General features: G+C 37.9%; 3 protein-coding genes across 4 annotated transcripts; 1 reads left to right on the top strand and 2 right to left on the bottom strand.

The window, feature by feature from the left end:
- Positions 1 to 417: 417 nt before the first annotated feature.
- si:ch73-130a3.4 (uncharacterized protein LOC664763 homolog) lies at positions 418 to 2,307 on the bottom strand. Its single transcript, XM_052584437.1, has 4 exons — positions 2,140 to 2,307; positions 1,101 to 1,293; positions 924 to 1,025; positions 418 to 834 (listed from the first exon to the last, which is right to left on the bottom strand). Exons 1-4 carry the CDS (start codon positions 2,217 to 2,219, stop codon positions 601 to 603), a joined length of 609 nt encoding a protein of 202 aa, XP_052440397.1. The 5' UTR covers positions 2,220 to 2,307; the 3' UTR covers positions 418 to 600.
- Positions 2,308 to 2,703: 396 nt separating this feature from the next.
- Positions 2,704 to 10,759, top strand: LOC127978960 (alpha-taxilin). Its single transcript, XM_052583990.1, has 11 exons — positions 2,704 to 2,828; positions 3,347 to 3,507; positions 3,584 to 3,853; positions 4,845 to 4,936; positions 5,457 to 5,627; positions 5,899 to 6,093; positions 6,284 to 6,403; positions 6,535 to 6,609; positions 8,593 to 8,685; positions 8,820 to 8,915; positions 9,002 to 10,759. Exons 2-11 carry the CDS (start codon positions 3,354 to 3,356, stop codon positions 9,305 to 9,307), a joined length of 1,572 nt encoding a protein of 523 aa, XP_052439950.1. The 5' UTR covers positions 2,704 to 2,828; positions 3,347 to 3,353; the 3' UTR covers positions 9,308 to 10,759.
- Positions 10,760 to 12,563: 1,804 nt separating this feature from the next.
- Positions 12,564 to 18,939, bottom strand: LOC127978962 (probable histone deacetylase 1-B). 2 transcript variants are annotated; one of them, XM_052583991.1, is made up of 14 exons: positions 18,782 to 18,939; positions 17,852 to 17,964; positions 17,655 to 17,772; positions 17,452 to 17,526; positions 17,208 to 17,346; positions 16,423 to 16,564; positions 16,259 to 16,351; positions 15,193 to 15,301; positions 14,970 to 15,110; positions 14,777 to 14,885; positions 14,407 to 14,534; positions 14,075 to 14,233; positions 13,895 to 13,943; positions 12,564 to 13,303 (listed from the first exon to the last, which is right to left on the bottom strand). In XM_052583991.1, exons 1-14 carry the CDS (start codon positions 18,831 to 18,833, stop codon positions 13,276 to 13,278), a joined length of 1,455 nt encoding a protein of 484 aa, XP_052439951.1. In that variant the 5' UTR covers positions 18,834 to 18,939; the 3' UTR covers positions 12,564 to 13,275. The 2 variants fall into 2 exon arrangements, with proteins under 2 accessions (XP_052439951.1, XP_052439952.1); XM_052583992.1 differs by having other exon boundaries at positions 14,087 to 14,233.
- Positions 18,940 to 19,506: the final 567 nt, after the last annotated feature.

Genomic DNA, 19,506 nt, shown 5'->3' with positions numbered 1-19,506 from the left:
GGTATGCAATAGATAGATCGATAGATAGATCAATAGAATAGGTTCCATATATGGAAATAGTTGTAAATGTTATGAAAAGTTGTTCATTATTTTGTTATAATGGCATATAAAGTAGTGCAGTTTTTTTGCAGATTGCTTAAACATTTCTCAAAATTAGAAACCCCAAATCTAAACTCAAAAATCCATGTATCTATCCCCCCCCCTCAAAAATAAAAACAAAATCTAAGTTACCAAAACAGTTTATTGATAATTGTATTACAATAATGCAGTCAGAAAAAAAAGTTACATTTACAGCACATTTTCAATATTTCTCGGACAATATTGTAGTAATATTTATTTCAATATACTTTTTTCATATTCATCCATTCCTGTATACACAATATTTTAAAATACAGAAAAAAAAAAAGAAAAGAAAAAGGCATGACTAGGCTATGGCTGACAAATTGTCACAAAACAAATGAATATCACACAAGACTCGAGTCTTTTCCCACCAAACCAAAGCACCAGAACTATAGACAAATCAAATATACATATCAACATATATAACATCATCACTTTCACACCAGGCTGGGCATCCATGCAACTCATCCGCCACACGGTTCAACTTTTTATTTTCATCTTCCCCGAGTAGAAATTGAGCTTGTGTTTCAACTCGTCATTTATGACGTTCTTTCCGTTGAGGTCTTCTAGAAGAGCTAGCACCATGTTCTTTGCCCTCTGTTCTCGTTTCTTCACGTTCCTCATGTCTCGCTCCAGACTCTCCACTCTAGCCAAGGCTTCACCGAGTCGAGCCTTTAGATCAGTGGGATCTGCTGGCAAGGCATAGGAGTGGTCCTAGAAGAAAGGAAGATGACATTTTTATGTTATCATGTTTATAACACATCACTCTAGGTTTTTGCTGCATAATTCACACAAATACTCACAACATTAGCCAGAGGTTTAGTCTCCTGTATCTGCTGAGAACAGTCCACTTGTGGCCTCTCTTCAGCTTTCCTTGATGTTCTTGTCTTCCTGGGTGCCACCGGCTAAGGTTGAAGAAACATTTATAACTGAGACTCATGACAAGTGATCACAATTGTGTACTCTAATGGTAAACCTACTCTTTGTAGATGAGCTGGGAAACTGAAGACGGATGGTTTAGCTCCTTCTCGAATCCTGACAGTTTGACCTGTCCTGTCCACATCCTGTGGCTTAAAGTGCTCACTGCACAGCACCGAGCAGTGGCTGGCGGAGAAACCCTTCCTTTTAGTAGCTATTTCCCATTGCCTCCTCAATGCTTTCTCCCTAGGAAACCTGCAAAGTGAGAGAAAAGTTAGACAGCCAGCGAACAATAGTCAGATTCACAATATGTCAGTCACTCACCCGAAACAAGTTGCTTGTCATTAAGTCAGTTTATAGAAAAATGGCAATATAGATGAAAAGTATTGGGCAATTCGGTTTATAATGTAAACCATGGGTACTCCAAGTTTTAAACAGGTTCACTGCATTATGTTTCTTCCTAACAAAGGTCCAAACAGTAATAAATTGCATGATGTCAGTATTAATTACAGCTATGGAGATTTTGGAACAGTTTTCAGTAAAGTAAATGAAGCAAAAGCCATTTTAGGATTTGGTTTCACGTGACAAAAATATTTTGTATACTATACTTTTTTTTTAATAGTAGAAAAGGCTTCTGATAACTAATAATGTAAGTAATAAACAACGACAATCTTGTTACTGTGTTATCAGCTGAAATAACAAGGAAAGTGAAACTGTCACTTTTATTTAGTTTTTTTTTGTTGTTGTTTACCTAACGTTACCTGAAACGTCATATCACACAAAAACACAAAGTTTCAATTGGCTTCGTTTCTTTTCTGTAATGTGTTTTAGCTGAAGGTTTAGGTAGACAGCTACGTGGCTTGGTGGCGCTGCTCAAAACACGGCGATGTGTTGTTAAAGTCGAGATGGACCACTATAATAAATCCTTATAAACTATAACACAACCAGATACGTTATAAGAACTTCAGCTCATAAGAACTTCACCTCGTGTGTCTTATACAGTCTCAGCTTTCACCGTTAGCGACTGTTATCGTTAACAACGAATAGTATGGCTCTGTTCATGTAAAAATGATCTAATACAACCAGAATCAACATTCTTACTTGTGGAAAGTAATTCCGCGGTGTCTGCTTTGTATTGTGCGGCGGTTTTTGCAGCCCCAGGCAGCACACGAATCAGGCATGTTTACTCTAGACAAGTCTTCTGACAAAGAGCTGCCCGCGCCAATATGGCGGCGACACTGACCCACAATGCGGATGATAGGCGCTGTCGGCAAGAAGAAGATTCGAAACATTTAGTTCGAATCTTTTGTTCTGAATCAGTGGGTCGGAACTTGTGATGTCAGAAAATGAGGACTCTGTTATCGAAACATTTCATTTGTGTAATTTCATGTTTACAGTTATTGATTTATTTATTATTTATTCATTTTACAGCTTTTGACTAGCAGGTTCTATTAGTTTTCCGGTGTTTCGAGCACGGATCAATTGGTTCAATTGATTCAAAGCTTCGGTTCGCCATCACTATCGCCCAAATCGACGTTATTGAGAAATAGGTTTCTAGCAATATTAAATCAAGGCTAATATAAAAACAAAATAACGAAAAATACATAATAAAGCACTGCAATACAATAACAGTAATAAAACATTTATACACCGGAAGTTTGCAAATGTTCGACCAATTATCTTCGAGTGTTTCCCTGGCGTTTCCGGTGTCAGTTGGAAGAAGCAGTTGGGAAGGGTAAAGAGTGGTGACCAACATCAGAAGTGCTTTCTTGGACCAAACTAAAACACTGGTATTAATTTAAACGGTTATTAGCTGACATCACAGACGCGTTGAAACGGTTTGTTTTGTGAAGCTGTAAAACGGTAGAAGAGCGCGTCAAGTCAGTTAGCAGATGTTTAACTGAGCATTTGATTAGCCATCTCTGCTAAACTAGTCGAGCGAGATGTTACACAGCAGCAGCTCTCAGTTACACTTCAGTGTTTATCTACGGTTTAAACCGTCACTTAAAAGTAACATGTTTTTTTTTTTGGACGTCTGTCAGTTGTTATTGACTGAAACTCTCACGAAGCATTTTACGATTGACAATCGACTTCATGTGCAAAGTGTGATCTGTAGTCTTCGTTTAGTGATTAGCGTGTTATGATATTGTATGTAGTGAGTTAACCAGTCATCTTCGTTTGTTTTGCCAGTCTCTCACACAGTAGATTCGTTATAACTGAACTGAAACCGAAACTGTTCGAGCTAATAAAATGCAATATGATGTCTTGTAGTCGTTTATCTGTGTGTTGTTTTGGGATTTGTTCATAGATCAGCAATGCAGAGGAGTGAGCTGAAGGATCCGGTAGCTGATAGCAGTGCAGATGAAACAGAGGAGAGCACTTCTGCATCTGAGATGACCAACAGCCCTAAAGAAGCTGTAACACAGCCGGATGGCACACCAACCAACAATTCTCAATCAGGGGAAGGCTGTAAGTGTGTCCTAGAGTGTCCAGTTATTCACTGCCATGTTTTTTCTCACTCAGCTCCCATGTTTCTTGTGTTCAGTGGCAGAGGCTGAAGCGAATTCTGCCTCCAGTGACATGGCTGAGGAACTGAGCCGACAGCTGGAGGACATCCTCAGCACCTATTGTCATGAGGGTGGTGGTGTTGGTGGTGAGGACACGGTGGTGACCAACGGCCAGCCTGATGGTGTGGAAGTGAATGGGCTGTCTGAAAAGGAGGACGGCAAGCAGCAGGAGGCCAAGCTGAATGGCAATGGATGCACTGAGAAGGATCAGAAAAAGATGCAGGACAAGAAGAAAGTGAAAGGCTTGGGTGAGTCTATGTGTTTGCCTGAACATGCATCAACACCTACCTTTGACTCACTGTAAATGCTTTTTAAATTATCTGGTACAGTTAAACGGTGACAAGACAGTTATACTGTTATGAACGATTTCTATTTCAAATAATTCTTTTCATCCAAATAAATATACAAAATATATCATTCTTTCCCCGACAAAAGCCATTTTCAAAATTTTCAGCAGAAATGTTTCATGAGCAGCTAATCGTCATATTAGTATGTATGTGTGAAACCCAGTCATTCCTATAGGAATCCAATCGATCAGGAGTTTCATGTAAGAGTGAAACATATCCCCAAGCAAGGTTGCAAATTTTTAAGTTTGCTGCATAAATTCTCTGCATCGTGACTTCTGTGTGATCTGTGATTGTTGCATCTCTACGCAATTGAGAAGAGACAATTATTGCTCTAATTTTATAATGTGGCTTTAAGTTGCAGATTGGTTTGTGTTTGTGCCAAATTATCCAATAATTTGGGAGTTTTTTTTTTTTCAGTTAGGCTGAAAATATTGATTACCACTTTAACAACATGAAATTGTTTTCAGTTGAAATGTGAATAAAGCTTTGTTATTTGTAGATTGTCTTCCAAAACATGTTTTTATGACAGTGACTGTTTATATGATTATATTTAAGTGATGAAGTTCAAGGTGAATTGGAGCAGAAACATAATTATATTATCAGAAAGTTTAAGTTGGCAAATTAAATGTAAACTGTCAGTTTATTATTTGAGTGTGGATTAAAAATATCAAAAAAGTAATAGCAATTCTTTCTTGTCAGTTAAACATTAATATTAAAGTCGTGAACTATGCAATAAGGCATAATTTTAACAATTGCCTGAAATATTCCTGATCATGATCTAAATCAAATTTAATCGAGGGCTTATGTTGTCAGAATCAAATCAAATAGTGAAATGTCTTGATAACCTGCCCTATTCTTAACCTAAAATAATTTTTTTGCTTGTGTGTTTTAGGCAAGGAGATCACCCTTCTTATGCAGACCCTCAACACATTGAGCACTCCAGAGGAGAAGCTGGGTGGTCTCTGCAAGAAGTATGCTGAGTTGGTAAGACATGATGATGTCATCATCTCAGGTCATGTGTTGTGTAAAAGAGAGAAGATGGAAAAAAAGCTACCTTTGTGGGTGTAAAAAGCCTTTACTTACATTATAAATGGAACTGGGGGATAAAAATAAAACAATAAAAAGAGTTGCCGTTGTGTCTTGATGCGCTGATTTAGCATTTCAACTGACTGGGCTTGAGCTTGTTTACGTGAATACAGTACTAGGAAATGCGTGGGTTTCCTCAGTGCAGATTTCCACATTAATTCAGTGATAGATTTCTAAAGATGTTTCACATCTTCATGCTATCACCACTATAATTCCCTGGAATGCTATGAAGTATTGGCCTGTAATCTAAATCGGCTTATAAAAGCAAGTCCTTACTTGTGTCCTTCGTCTTCTCCATTTTATCACAAAATTCACACAATACATGCCATTTTGATCCCCTTTAATAGTTATTTTTATAATTAAAATAATATAGTAATATAACAAATTTGAGTAATGTGCCTGTCCTGCTTTTTTTTAGCTAGAGGAGCATCGTAATGCTCAGAAACAGATGCGGGTTCTGCAGAAGAAGCAGACGCAGCTGATCCAGGAGAAGGACCACTTACGAAACGAGCACAGCAAAGCCATCCTGGCACGCAGCAAGCTGGAGAGTCTCTGTCGAGAACTGCAGAGACACAACCGCACACTTAAGGTACACTCACTCCATATGAATGCAAATAACATGATAACCGTTATTTGCGCTCGGAGGGTTTAGCATAATTCATCATCTGTGTGATGCCTGCCTAATGCAAAATTTCAATTCAGAGGTAATCAGAGCAGAGATCTGCCTTGGCAGTTTTCCCTCCCTGCTGCTCCAAGTACTGTTTCATCTGCTCTAACTCCACTTTTCACATAACTAGAGGCTTGTTGCATTATATATTACATAATGAGATAAATGGATTGATGTTTGCTGTGCTTGGCAGGAGGATGGTGTGCAGCGAGCCCGTTTGGAGGAGGAGAAAAGGAAGGAAGTGACTTCCCATTTCCAGGTGACTCTGAACGACATCCAAGTTCAGATGGAGCAGCACAATGAGCGTAATGCAAACCTAAGGCAGGAGAACATGGAGCTGGCTGACAAACTGAAGAAGCTCATTGAGCAGTATGAGCTCAGAGAGGAGGTGAGAGACACCAAAATAAAGGATGAAGGAAAAATATGTTTGTAATGACTTAACAGCTGAGCTACTCAATCATAATTTGTTTGCAGATGAAACTTGGTATTATATTTTATAGAATGCAGTGACATATTTTAGTATGACTTGTTGTTTGGGAGCCACTGTACCTAAGAGAGATGTTTTCTCTCTCTCTCAGCATATTGACAAGGTGTTCAAGCAGAAAGACCTGCAGCAACAGCTGGTGGATGCTAAGCTTCATCAGGCACAGGCTCTGCTCAAGGACTCAGGGGACAGGCATCAGAAGGAGAAAGACTTTGTGAGTTCCTACAGCCTTAAAACTGTATTGAGACTTGCAGTATGTATCCATTGATGTGGTTATGCCTTCTGGGCAATAGCTTCCAGTCATTAATTAACTTTTATATGGTTTGTAATTTCTTTCTTTTTCAGCTCCTGAAAGAGGCAGCGGAGTCGCAGAGGATGTATGAGCTCATGAAACAACAGGAAGTCCATCTGAAACAGCAGGTGAGGAACATAAGATAGATCATGCACCTAAAATACAGCTCCAGATATTAGTTTTTAAATGTATCTTTTATTCAGCAAGATGCATTTAATTGGTCAAAAGTAACGGTAAAGACATTTATAATGTTACAAACATTTTTAAATTTTAAAATATATTAAAATAGATTAGTTACTTTAAATTGTAACAACTATCACAATATTAATATTTTACTTTTTTTTTTTTTTTATCGGTCAACCTCATGTTTTACCAAACCCGCACCGATTTTTTTTCTGACCCTCCATAACGTACATGTATAGGTGCTGGTCATATAATTAGAATATCATCAAAAAGTTGATATATTTCCATTCAATTCCATTAAAAAGTGAAACTTGTATATTATATTCATCCATTACACACAGACTGATATATTTCAATTCTTTATTTCTTTCAATTTTGATGATTATATCTGACAACTAAGGAAAATCCCAAATTCAGTATGTCTGAAAATTTGAATATTACTTAAGACCAATTTTTAGAAATCTTGTCCAACTGAAAAGCGTGAGCATGTACAGCACTCAATACTTAGTTGGGGCTCCTTTTGCCTGAATGCGGTGTGGCATGGAGTCGATCAGTCTGTGTCACTGTTCAGGTGTTATGAGAGCCCAGGTTGCTCTGATAGTGGCCTTCAGCTCTTCTGCATTGTTGGGTCTGGCATATCGCATCTTCCTCTTCACAATACCCCATAGATTTTCTATGGGGTTAACATCAGGCAAGTTTGCTGACGAATTAAGAACGGATACTATGGTCCTTAAACCAGGTACTGGTAGCTTTGGCACTGTGTGCAGGTGCCAATTCCTGTTGGAAAATGAAATCCGCGTCTCCATAAAGTTGGTCAGCAGCAGAAAGCATGAAGTGCTCTAAAACCTCCTGGTATACGGCTGCATTGACCTTGGACCTCAGAAAACACAGTGGACCAACACCAGCAGATGACATGGCACCCCAAACCATCACTGGACCTCAAGCAACATGGATTGTGTGCCTCTTCTCTCTTCCTCCAGACTCTGGGACCCTGATATCCAAAGGAAATGCAAAATTTACTTTCATCATAGAACATAACCTTGGACCATTCATCAGCAGCCCAGTCCTTTTTGAAGCGATGTTCTTCTGACAGTGTCTGTTGTTCAAGAGTGGCTTGACACAAGGAATGCGACAGCTGAAACCCATGTCTTGCATGCGTCTGTGTGTAGTGGTTCTTGAAGCACTGACTCCAGCTGCAGTCCATTTTTTGTGAATCTCCCCCACATTTTTGAATGGGTTTTGTTGCACAATCCTCTGCCGGGTGCGGTTATCCCTATTGCTTTTACACTTTTTTTTTTTTCCTACCACATCTTTTTCTTCCCTTCGCCTCTCTATTAATGTGCTTGGACACAGAGCTCTGTGAATAGCCAGCCTCTTTTGCAATGACCTTTTGTGTCTTGCCCTCCTAGTGCAAGGTGTCTTTTGGACAACTGTCAAGTCAGCAGTCTTCCCCATGATTGTGTAGCCTACAGAACTAGACTGAAAGACCATTTAAAGGCTTTGCAGGTGTTTTGAGTTAATTAGCTGATTAGAGTGTGGCACCAGGTGTCTTCAATATTCAACCTTTTACTGAATTTGGGATTTTCCTTAGTTGTCAGTTATAAACATCAAACTTAAAAGAAATAAACATTTGAAATATATCAGTCTGTGTGTAATGAATGAATATAATATACAATTTTCACTTTTTGAATGGAATTTCGTGAAATAAATCAGCATTTTGATGATATTCTAATTATATGACCAGCACCTGTATATGCACTTGTACAGCACTCGACTTGGCATGGCATTACATAGATTTTTGGAATCTACCCAAAACTCCCTTACATTGTGATGGTGGTTTTTACACTGTCAAGCGGCACTCAGAAACATGTTACTGCTTCATGTGTTTAACCACTGACGCTAAAAGGTTTTTATTTGCTCTTTTACAGCTCTCGTTGTACACAGAGAAGTTTGAAGAATTTCAAAACACACTTTCCAAAAGCAACGAGGTGTTCACAACATTCAAACAAGAGATGGAAAAGGTAATGAAAGCTAAACTAACACCAAAGAAACTGTTAGACTGTGTTCACTCGTTGCTACATATTTCCCAACACAAACATAAATCTCTCAACCCTTACGTAAAGGTGATTTCATCTGAATTTGTATGGTCCCACAGATGACAAAGAAGATTAAGAAGCTGGAGAAGGAAACGTCCATGTACAGATCACGATGGGAAAGTAGTAACAAAGCCTTGCTGGAAATGGCAGAGGAGGTGATTTGTTGTCTTGCAAATTATTTCATATTTGACTGTTAAAGCTTTGTTACACCAGCTAAAAATCGTATCTTTTCTCTCTGTAGAAAACGCTACGAGACAAAGATTTCGAAAGCCTGCAGGTGAAGGTGCAGCGACTGGAAAAGCTCTGCCGTGCGTTACAGATAGAACGCAACGAGCTGAGTAAGAAGGTTGAGGGTGTCTCCACAGGTGTTGAGAGTAAGCCAGAAACAGAGGCGGGGTCTCCATCAGAAGCCACAGACTCGGAGGAGGGCAGCCCTGTCCATCAGAACAGCGCAGAGACTCCACAGACCGCTCTTAGCCCAGCGTGCCACTCTGCTCCAGATCTAGAGGCCGAGAGTCCCAGAGAGGTTTGCTCAGCCCAGGATTGAGTCTCGCTGCTGCTGCTGGGCGGCCAGGACACATACAATCCTTCCCGCCTCCACCAGACCCCCGACCCTCCGTCGGCAGGCAGCCTCTGTTGTTTTCCGAATCTGTGTCCACAACAGAACCGCTGACTTGACTGCTCCCGGGGAGTTTCATTGTGTCAGGGAAGATTGTGCCTTCAACATGATTCCTATGCTGCGTTTATAATCTTTGGTTTTTATGTGGCTTGCTTTATCCCATACTATTCCCAAGAAAATTCCATATTTGCATTTAGAGGGGCATGTTGCTGCTGTGTCGGAATGCTCTGTGTTTGTCCACTAAATGCTTGTCTCGTTTCTGTTTGGCTGATAAAACGTAAAGAATCGTAACAGGCAGATTGCTGAAATCGGTGAAACAGCAGTTGTAATGCGATGCTATTTCTTTGGGTGTTTTTATTTAATTTCTCGCCTTAAGTTGTTGTATCGGGTAAAGTCTGCTTGTACTCTTTCCAGTCACCCTCTTTCTTCGGTTTAAATCCCACAAATCATAGTTTGCACCAAACAAAGAATGTATGATTTGTTATTCATCTTCACTACTCAAGAGTTTAGAATTGTAGACGCAGAGTTAAGACTAACATTGTTATTTGAGTTTAAGGTTCATGTAATCTGAACCCGGATTTTCTTTTATTCTTTTGCACAACACTTGAATTTGTCACATGTATCTTTTAACTTAAGTTTACACCACTAGCTTTCTTTAAGTTAATTTATCCAGCATTGTAAGCGCATTCCTTTAACATTCCGTTAACTTCTAATTAGGAATGTGCACATAAATGATGTCATGACCAATGAGGGATTCTCCTTCAGTGTGATTTCAGTTTGGACAGTTTTCACGTTCAGTTGTTTCAGCTACTGATCACATGATTTTGTGTTGATGGATTACTAAATGTGTTTAACATATTCAAAATGTAAAATAAAATAAAAAGCCCAGTTACATCAGATTAAACTGGAAGATTCAAGGACACACTATGCAATTCTAGCTCTGTTCATGTCATCTCAGTTAGTGTTGAGCCTGTGCGCAAAGCACTGACGAGCTGAGAAATGAATGTACGTTCCACACAAAGTGACTTAGTCTTGTGATGTCAGTAAATTTCAACACTCTTGAATTTTTTTCTTCCCTTCAGTATCCTTGCTGAGTGGAGTACAAAAGTATTTATTGGTGAAGTTTTGAGCGGTTGGTCATATAAACCCTTCCATATTTCATTCAGTCAGTCAAGATTTCTGTACTTGTTTAGATTTCGTTACAAAACATTTGTGAACTGGTATGTGTGTGAAAAAAATATATTTTATTTGCTGGTCATTAAATAAAAATAAAAATTACATTACCATTATATAAGGAGGTACCAAAGATCTTTGTTGATTTGTTTCCCCCCACACCATGTATACATTTATTTGTGAATTAAAATACTAAGAAAATTAAAATGTGATTTCTGTATTCATTGTTGATAGACTGACGTGATAACGTAAACCAACAACATTGCTTACATGGCTGAGAAACAAAATTGTGAACTTTTCAAATATTATGTAGTATTATTCAAGGAAAATGAAAAGATTGTGTTTTGTAAATTAAGTATTAACTTAATTATAAAAATATTAATAATACTCAGAATGCGTAAGTGTGATCGAATACAACCATAAACGATTCATTAACCGTCCATTATAATAAGAGTGACGTGGGTTATGATGTCAGTTGTAAAACTAAAGATATCAAAATCAAATACATTTTTTGTTATTATTACAGACCGGACCGTCGGAATGGTTTAATGTTCAACCGGCATCTCTTTTTGCCTGTACAGGAAGTGAAGTTGGTTTGATACCTTTATCTCAAACGGTGTCAGAGTTTAATTAATTTAAGTGGGTACAGTATATTAAACATATGAAAAATATGTTTATATAAACTTTGTTTTTACTGTATATAAAAACAAAGGCACAATCTCAAATAGTGTCAGAGTTGAATTTAAGTGGGTACAATATATAAAACATGAAAATATGGATTCAGTACTGTATATAAAAACAATAAAAGCATAATATGAAGAACCATGCCTTGTGCATCATAAGGAATAATATTCTGAATATATTGCAGTTATTTTGATACCTTTAGATCAAGTAGTGTCAGAGTTTAATGGATTTATATTATTGCATACGTTAAAAGTTTTACAATTATTATAAAACACATAAAAAGGTAATTCAAAAGACGGAGCTTTGTGCAATAACGGGGATGTTTTTTTTTCTGAACATTTTAGTATAGGTTTTATATTATAATGTCACGTAGTTCAATTGTTTAATTAATTTAAATGTTTTTTTTTTTTTACATTTTGTTTTTCCTAAAAAATAAGCCTTGTGCGACGTAAAGGACATATATCTTTATGACTGAGTTAGCTTGGGCTCAAAACATAACCACAAACAGACAGGTTGGCAGTTTAGTATGCCTCTCTGTTAAACAACTATCTTAAACAACCATTTCATTTTCAAAAATATAAACACTGCTTTGATATCAGTTTAAATGCTTTGTCAACGAGCAGCCTTTTACAAGTGTGAGTCTTGTTGAATGAGGTTTGCGTGTTGACTTCTTCAGGAAAGCAGCTGGCTCTGCTGGAGACGAGCTCGGCGGAGAGGACGTGTGGCTTTGACTTCAGTAGGAACATCATAATGTTTTCCACAGACAAGCTACCAGTGCTTTCTCAGCTATTTAGACCTGCGAGACCCCCAACAGATCGTTTAGGATTTGACCATTGGTGACTAAAGCATCTATTGTATTTTGTAAGAATTTATAAAAATCTAAATGATTTTAGAACAGAACATTTGAAAGATGAATCAATAATGTATGATTTATTACTCTTGTATGAATATGTAATCAGTAAAGATTTAACTGTAGGCTGATTACAAGTATCTTAAATTGTAATTTAATCTTACTACAAGTACTTAATTTTTGTAATCTGATTACTTAATACAGATTACACATAATCAGTTTTATTACCCAGCTCTTCAGAGGTATTTAAACACAATTACTTACTATTGACTATTTACCACACGTTAATTTAGCATAGTAGAAAGGAACATGAAATGCTGTTATACCTGCTGTCTCACCAGTGTGATTCAACTGAGCTTTTACCTAGTGTAGTGTTTGCATTATCCAGTTTGATCAACGATACATACTACAAAACTGCTGCTGCTAGACAAACTGAACATGAAGAAAGTGTTCGTGTAAGATTAAAGAAAAACCACAAAATATCAGAATTTTTATTTTGTTTACCAAAGTCATTGTAATAATAAGGACATTTCACAACCACTGAACTCTTGAACTCCAAACGGCTATTTCCAGTCAGCCGTGAGACTGACGTGCTAGCGTAACCACAACAGAAAATAATTGGGAATCTAACAGCAATACAGCAAGCCTTTGCAATGCCCCACCTGCCAGGGGAAAGTTCAATACAGAGCCTCAATAAAAACAAACATTTAACGCTTAAAAACGAGGTAAAGGACACCATTCGCAAACAGCGTCCGCAGAGAAAACTAAATAAGAGCGGCCAATAAGTGTGTGTCAATGCATGATTAAAAAACAAACTAAAGGGGTGAGATTCCCATGATGGGAGAAAAAAAGAAAAGAAAGAAAAAGATGTGCTATCCTGGTCCTGTTTGAGGTGCTATCGTCGGTAAACAGTCACATAAGGACTACCAGTGGGAGGCAAACAAACATGGTTTCAAAAGCACAAGAAAATAAAGAAAGAGAAACATCTGTCATTTCACACTTGAAAATGTAAAAACTTTTATACCGCTTCATTAGATTACAAATAGTAAAACGAGTCTTACAAAATAATTTACAGTCCTTAGCTCAGGACTCGAGCTAACACCTAGGATGTGTGTGTGTGGGTTTGACGTTTGAGAGGATGAGGGTGTATGACAAGTTCATGCATCCATGAGCACCACGTGTCCTTTTCTCAGACGGTTTTTAACTCCTCTTTTGGCCTGTAAATAATAATAAAAATCAATGATCCATATGCAAATATTTAAAAACATATACTGTGATGTATGGTATAGTTCAAAAGGACGGGGTTGGGGAGATGTTTTGAAAGTATCTTAAGCTCACCAAGCTACATTTATTTATTTGAAAAGAGAGACAGAAAAAAAAAAAGAAACATTACAATATAAAAACTTTTCTATTTAAATGTTTATATTAACATTATTATTACCAGTGTTAAAAGCTGTTGTGATCATAATTCTTTGAGCAGAAAGTTCAAAACAATGGCATTTATTTAAAATATAAATATTTTGTAATATTATAAAGGGTTTTTACGGTCACTTTTGATCAATTTAATTCATGATTGATGAAAAAAAAAAAAAAAAAAAAAAAAAATTGTATAGTATACATTTTAAAAGTATCAAATTTCAATTAGACATTTACAAAAACACCCGTCTAGCTGAAAACACAAACAATGAGGCCTATTGAGTGGAGTTTTTAAAATGAATAAAGCAAGCCCTGCCATTTAGAATGAGGTTTTACAGAATCAGAAAACCTGAGCACATATTTCATAGTCCACGATGCGAGAGATAACTTACCCCTTTGTGTCCATTTTTTCTTCTGAAGCTTTCTCCTCTTCTTTGACATCTGGTATCAAACGAGAGGGACAGCACGTCAATCTCACGGCTCTTAACAATATGTGAACAGCTCAAACTCACGAGAGTAACTGCTGTTCTTACTTATAAGAATGAGCCTGAAATTAAAGAAACCGACTTTACCTGTTGGCTCACCTTTCTTCTCTTCTCCATCCTTCTCTTCTTCAGTCTTCACTCGTTTAGGCTTCTTGTAATTGGCTGCATTTCTCCGGCCGCCCTGTCCTTCGTCTTCAGAGTCTGAGAACTCCTCGTCGCAGGCTATCCGCTTGTCGTGGGCACGGACTAAAGATGAGAAAAACAAGCACTTTTGCTCTGCACAACTCGGATCTCATACTAAAACATACATTTTGTTTGCATCAGTACACATCAAAAGGTTCACGACGACAAATCAAGGAGTTTCCATGTTTGTTAGTATGCGATAAAGTTGCCAGCAAGTGAATAAAGGTGGCACTCACTGGAGATGCGTTTGTCGGGGTCATCCTCCTCATCTCCGCTGTCTTCCTGAACAGCATCCTCTGGGATCGCCTGCATCTGAACCCCTGGAGCATGAGGCAACATCCGCAGATTCTCAAACAGACGCTGTCTGTATAGAAAAAGAGAGGCAGCAGATACAAAACACTTGTTCAATGCACATCCTAAAGACAAAAAATAAAATAAAAAACACTTTAATTTCAAATTTGCATTCCGGAGTTAAGTCAGTTTTTTTTTTTTTTTTTTTGCAACAGGAACAAAACAAATCCCATAAAACCTAATTGCAACAAACCAAGTCAAACCAAAAACCGATATGCCATTGTACTCTCAATTGTGGCCCTTCATCCCACTTACTTGATTTTTTCCAGATAGTCATTTGTATTTTGATTGGTCATGTTGGAGGGACTGATGTGAAGTTTAAAATCAGGTCCAAAATACTCGAAGTAGTCATTGTACGGGAGCTCTGATGGAACAAAAGAACAAAGTTCAATAGTGTTCACCATGGAGAGAACAAAACATAAATTCTAACACAATCAGTGTCTCTCACCATTGGGGATGGTGCTGTCCAGTGCTACAGCCGTCTCATAGGTCCAGCAGCGGGCCACGTTCCTGATGGTGTAGCCTCCTCCTCCCAGCATGAGCAGGGGCAGGTTAAAGCTCTTTATGTACTCCACACACTTGGCATGACCTGAGAAACCCACAAGGGTTTGGTTAGACACAAACAACAGCTCACTTTAGAGATGCATTTGCAGTTTGATCATGTTTGACACCTTTGATGGTGAGGTTAAAGCAGCCCAATCGATCTCCAGACAGAGAGTCGGCACCACACTGGAGCACCACAGCACTGGGCTGGTACATCTCCATCACTTTGGCCATGATCTGCAGGACATTCAGAAACAGGAAATTTTCAAGACTGCTAATTAAAAGGTACAATATGTAAGATATTTGCAATAAAATATCCAAAAACCACTAGGCTAGTGTTATATATTTTGTCCATCTGATAACTAAAAATCTCTATAATGTTTTCAACTACTTGTAAATCATGAGAAAATTCCCATTCTAAACAGTGACACGGGGCAGTGCAGTCGCCTGTCAATGATGTTAGTTACCCTTTGTTACCGCCTTTACTGACGTAGAAACCACATGACAACAGTGTCTTGGACAAATGCGAACGTAGTGTCTAGCGTAGTGTTCTGTCGACAAGGACAGTTCCTGTAAACATAAGTGTACGGGCCAACCGAACGACCCGAGAAGAGTTCGGGACAAGAGAAGAGAAAGAGCGAGGATCAATATCGGGGTTGCATTTTCTAGATGGAGAGAGATCTCCATCTCCGCAACAATCTTCAACTAGAAAGAGATGCCGATCTCGCTTGTGTTTTACTCGACAGATGAGTTGTTTTGATTAGTATCTTTACAGAAAATGTATGCTATTATAGTGATCAATAAGATTAGTATTATCGGGCAAACACACCAAACGTGGGGCATCGCGTCTCTAGACCTGCACGAGGACGCTTCTGATTGTGTCTTTGCATTGACTTTGAATGTAATCTACTCGCGCAAATTGTTGAACTCGCGTTTGCTATGTATGCCCAATTACTGTGTTTGAATGTACACGAGTGTATATTTTTGTTGAACAAGTTGTTGCTTGAGAACTTCAGTGGTTGGGTAGAAGACAACAAATCTCATCATTCCATGCTCCTCCTCAGCGTCAAACCACACGATTGTTATTGTTTCGGTAGTGTGCCCTCTAGTGGCTGGTCTTACAACCTGTACCTTTAAGACAAGAACACTTGAATTTTTTTTTTTTTTAACACCTGCAAAGGTTTACAGACTTACAGGTTTGAAAATGGCTTCGTAGGACTCATCATCAATACCATCCCTGAGCGGGTAATTCACTGCGTAGTATTTTCCCTTCCCTGCACCGATATCCTGAAAAAAAAGTTATATAGCTTAGCACTCCTCTTTAACCAGAAAGTAATAATTTTACTTGAAATACTTACTCTGAGGTCTCCAGTACCCGGGAAATACTCTCCATACTTGTGGAAGGAAACAGTCATGACACGGTCTGTTGTGTAGAAAGCTTCCTCGACTCCATCTCCGTGATGAATGTCAATGTCGATATAAAGCACTCTTTGATGGTACCTAGAAAGAGGAGGCTTTTAGTCTTTCAGTTTTCACAAAAATATTAAGCAAATATAAAGTTTTCAACAATGAAAAATATGTGACACTGAAAACTAGGGGTGCTCCGATAACGATCGACCGATCGTTATGCACATCTCATCAGTAAAGCCGGTTATCTAATCAGCGGTTAATTCCATCAGCTGCGTGATTTCAAATCGAGCAGCTGTTACTACACAGAGTCGTTGTTAATAGAGAAGATGCGCAAATCCACTTCATTTTCAACGTTTATTGGCGCATCTTCTCAGTTAACAACGGCTCTGTGCAGTAACAGCTGCTCTATGTGAAATCACACACCTGATGGAATTAACCGCTGATTAGAGAACCGGCTTTAATCGGAGCACCCCTACTGAAAACTGGAGCAAAGATGCTGAAAATTCAACTTTGCATTACAGGAATAAAATTACATTTGAACATATCCCTATTTAGAGTATTTTTACTTGCACAAAAGCAGCAATAGTGAGCATGGGATATTTTTCAAAAACACAAACATTTTATTATCCAAAACTTTTGACCAGTAGTGTGTGTGTCCGGTATTTGTGTGCATAAATAAAAATGAAGTAATAAAAGTATTGTTATCTGTAGTAGTTTCTATTAAAGGACATACTTGAGCAGCTCCAGAATGGCGAGTACGATGTCGTTGACATAGCAGAAACCAGACGCCTCAGATTTCTTGGCATGATGAAGGCCTCCTGCCCAGTTAATGGCAATGTCTGTCTGCTGCTTGTTCAGTTTCACAGCCCCAGCTAGAAAATTATTAGAATATATGGTTAGGAAAAACACACACACATAACAATAACAAACTGCGATAAGATTCTGTACAGATTAAAAGGAGAAAAAAAAAAACTTACCAACAGATCCACCTGTTGAGAGCTGACAGAACTCAAATAAGCCATCAAAGACAGGACAATCCTCCCCTACATTAACTGCATAGACAATAAAGCATGTTTACTGTACATTCAAGACAGAGAAACAACTCCAAAGGGAAGCAACTTGCATCATGGTTGAACTTCCCAACATTTAAAACATCTTAAAGGAAAACCAAACAACGTACATCTCTGCATCTGCTTGCTGTACTCAGACATGTTGTCTGGGCGGATGGAACGGAGGAACTTGATGTAATCATCACTGTGATACTTGGTCATTTCTTCACCATTGGCTTTATGAGGCCGCTGAACATGCAAACAAGTCAAGAATTCAGCTTAGCCAAAATAATAGTAAAGCATAAAAGAAGTTATTAATGTCTCTTACATAAATTTCCATTTTCCTATACAGGCCATAGTTGAGGAGGAGGTTGTGGGTCATGCGAATTCTGTGGGGTTTCATGGGATGACCCTGGCCATAGTAGTAATTCCCAACATCCCCTGGAAAAGAAGGAAAAACATTATATTAATACATTAAATTTACTTATATATATATATATATATATATATATATATATATATATATAAAACAAAGATTAAAATATAACAAAGATTAAAGAGACATAATATAACTACAGACTCTCAAAAGATAAACTATCAAATGTTAATTTGTTTTATGAAATTATCTGAATTATTGCTTAATTATGGAATTTATTGACTAATCCATTTTTTTTTTCCAAATAGGCCTAGAACTAGACACAAAGCCAGCTGCACGGTTCGAGACGAGCATTACTACACGACAAACCGAAACATGATGTTCATTCGTGACCATGAAGGGCAGATGAAAGCAAAAACAGGGGGAAATGAAGACAAAACATCTTGTGCTATAAACGTAGAGCATATCGGAGTGATACTGCTGCTAGCAGTGAAGAGATGAGTAAAAGAAGCGAGCTCATTTCATCTCAACTCTCCATCACGTCGAGCTAATTTTATCGACGCTATATGCGGGAAATAAAGAATACCCGTGTTGAAGTGTAACGTTGCATAGATATACTGCACTTGCAAAAAAAAAATGTGTGAATTGTGCTGGTATTAACTCCATGATGTGGTCTGGATGCTAACAGTGAACAAGAAGAACAACAGGATGAAGAGCAGCTAGGCTAACACTAGCATTAGCGACGTGCGGCTAAACCCAGCTAACAATTAGACTGCACTCAGGAACTGAAGCGTTTTGCAGAATTTATCCAAAGCAGACACTGCGTTTTATTTCTCTGACAATAACAGATCGATTTACCGCCGGTAAAAATGTAATTCTTACCGTCATAATAATAGCAAACTTTCTTCTTTGTTCCTTGAGAACTCAGCGCCATTTTACCCTCCAATTACAGCCTGCGCCTGCCGGGTTTTCTGCGAACTGAGGAACTTCAACAGCAACTTGTCTCGGGGAGCTTTCAGCCAATCACAGTTCAGATTCCATCACGAAGGGCGTTGCTCTTGCGTGTCTCCGCCAATCATTTCTCTTGCTGTCTCAATCAAGTATTTAGGTTTAGTTCTATTTACTTAGCTGTTTAAACGTCCGCTAATATACAGTAGTCAACATTTGAAGTGGATGAAAAAAGTTAATCAAAGCTGCCCTAAGACAATAACAATGTTGATGAAAGGGTTTGATCCACTTTAAATGTTGACTACTAGGATAGACCGAATATATAACAATCACTGAATAATTTTAATAGTTTACTTGTTATTACATTTACTTATCTTGTCATTACCTTAAATAAGAGAGAAATTAAGTCTGTATGTACTCACAGCCTTTTTCTTTAACATTAATAACTGATAGAAAGTGCTGGGTAGATTACTTATAAATTACTCTATTATTACAAATTACCTGATGATAACTGTAGTCAGTAATGTAATATATGATCATTTTAGGTCATCTATTTGGCCTACTTTTGGATTACATTAGATTACTTTTGATCTAGCCTAACTTGTTTATATATTTGAATTATGGTAATAAAAAAAAAATGTATTCCTTTGTTATAAACA

The sequence above is a fragment of the Carassius gibelio genome, chromosome B19 (assembly GCF_023724105.1).
Source record: "Carassius gibelio isolate Cgi1373 ecotype wild population from Czech Republic chromosome B19, carGib1.2-hapl.c, whole genome shotgun sequence".
Lineage (NCBI taxonomy): Eukaryota > Metazoa > Chordata > Actinopteri > Cypriniformes > Cyprinidae > Carassius > Carassius gibelio.
This window is presented reverse-complemented; position numbering and strand designations above follow the sequence as displayed.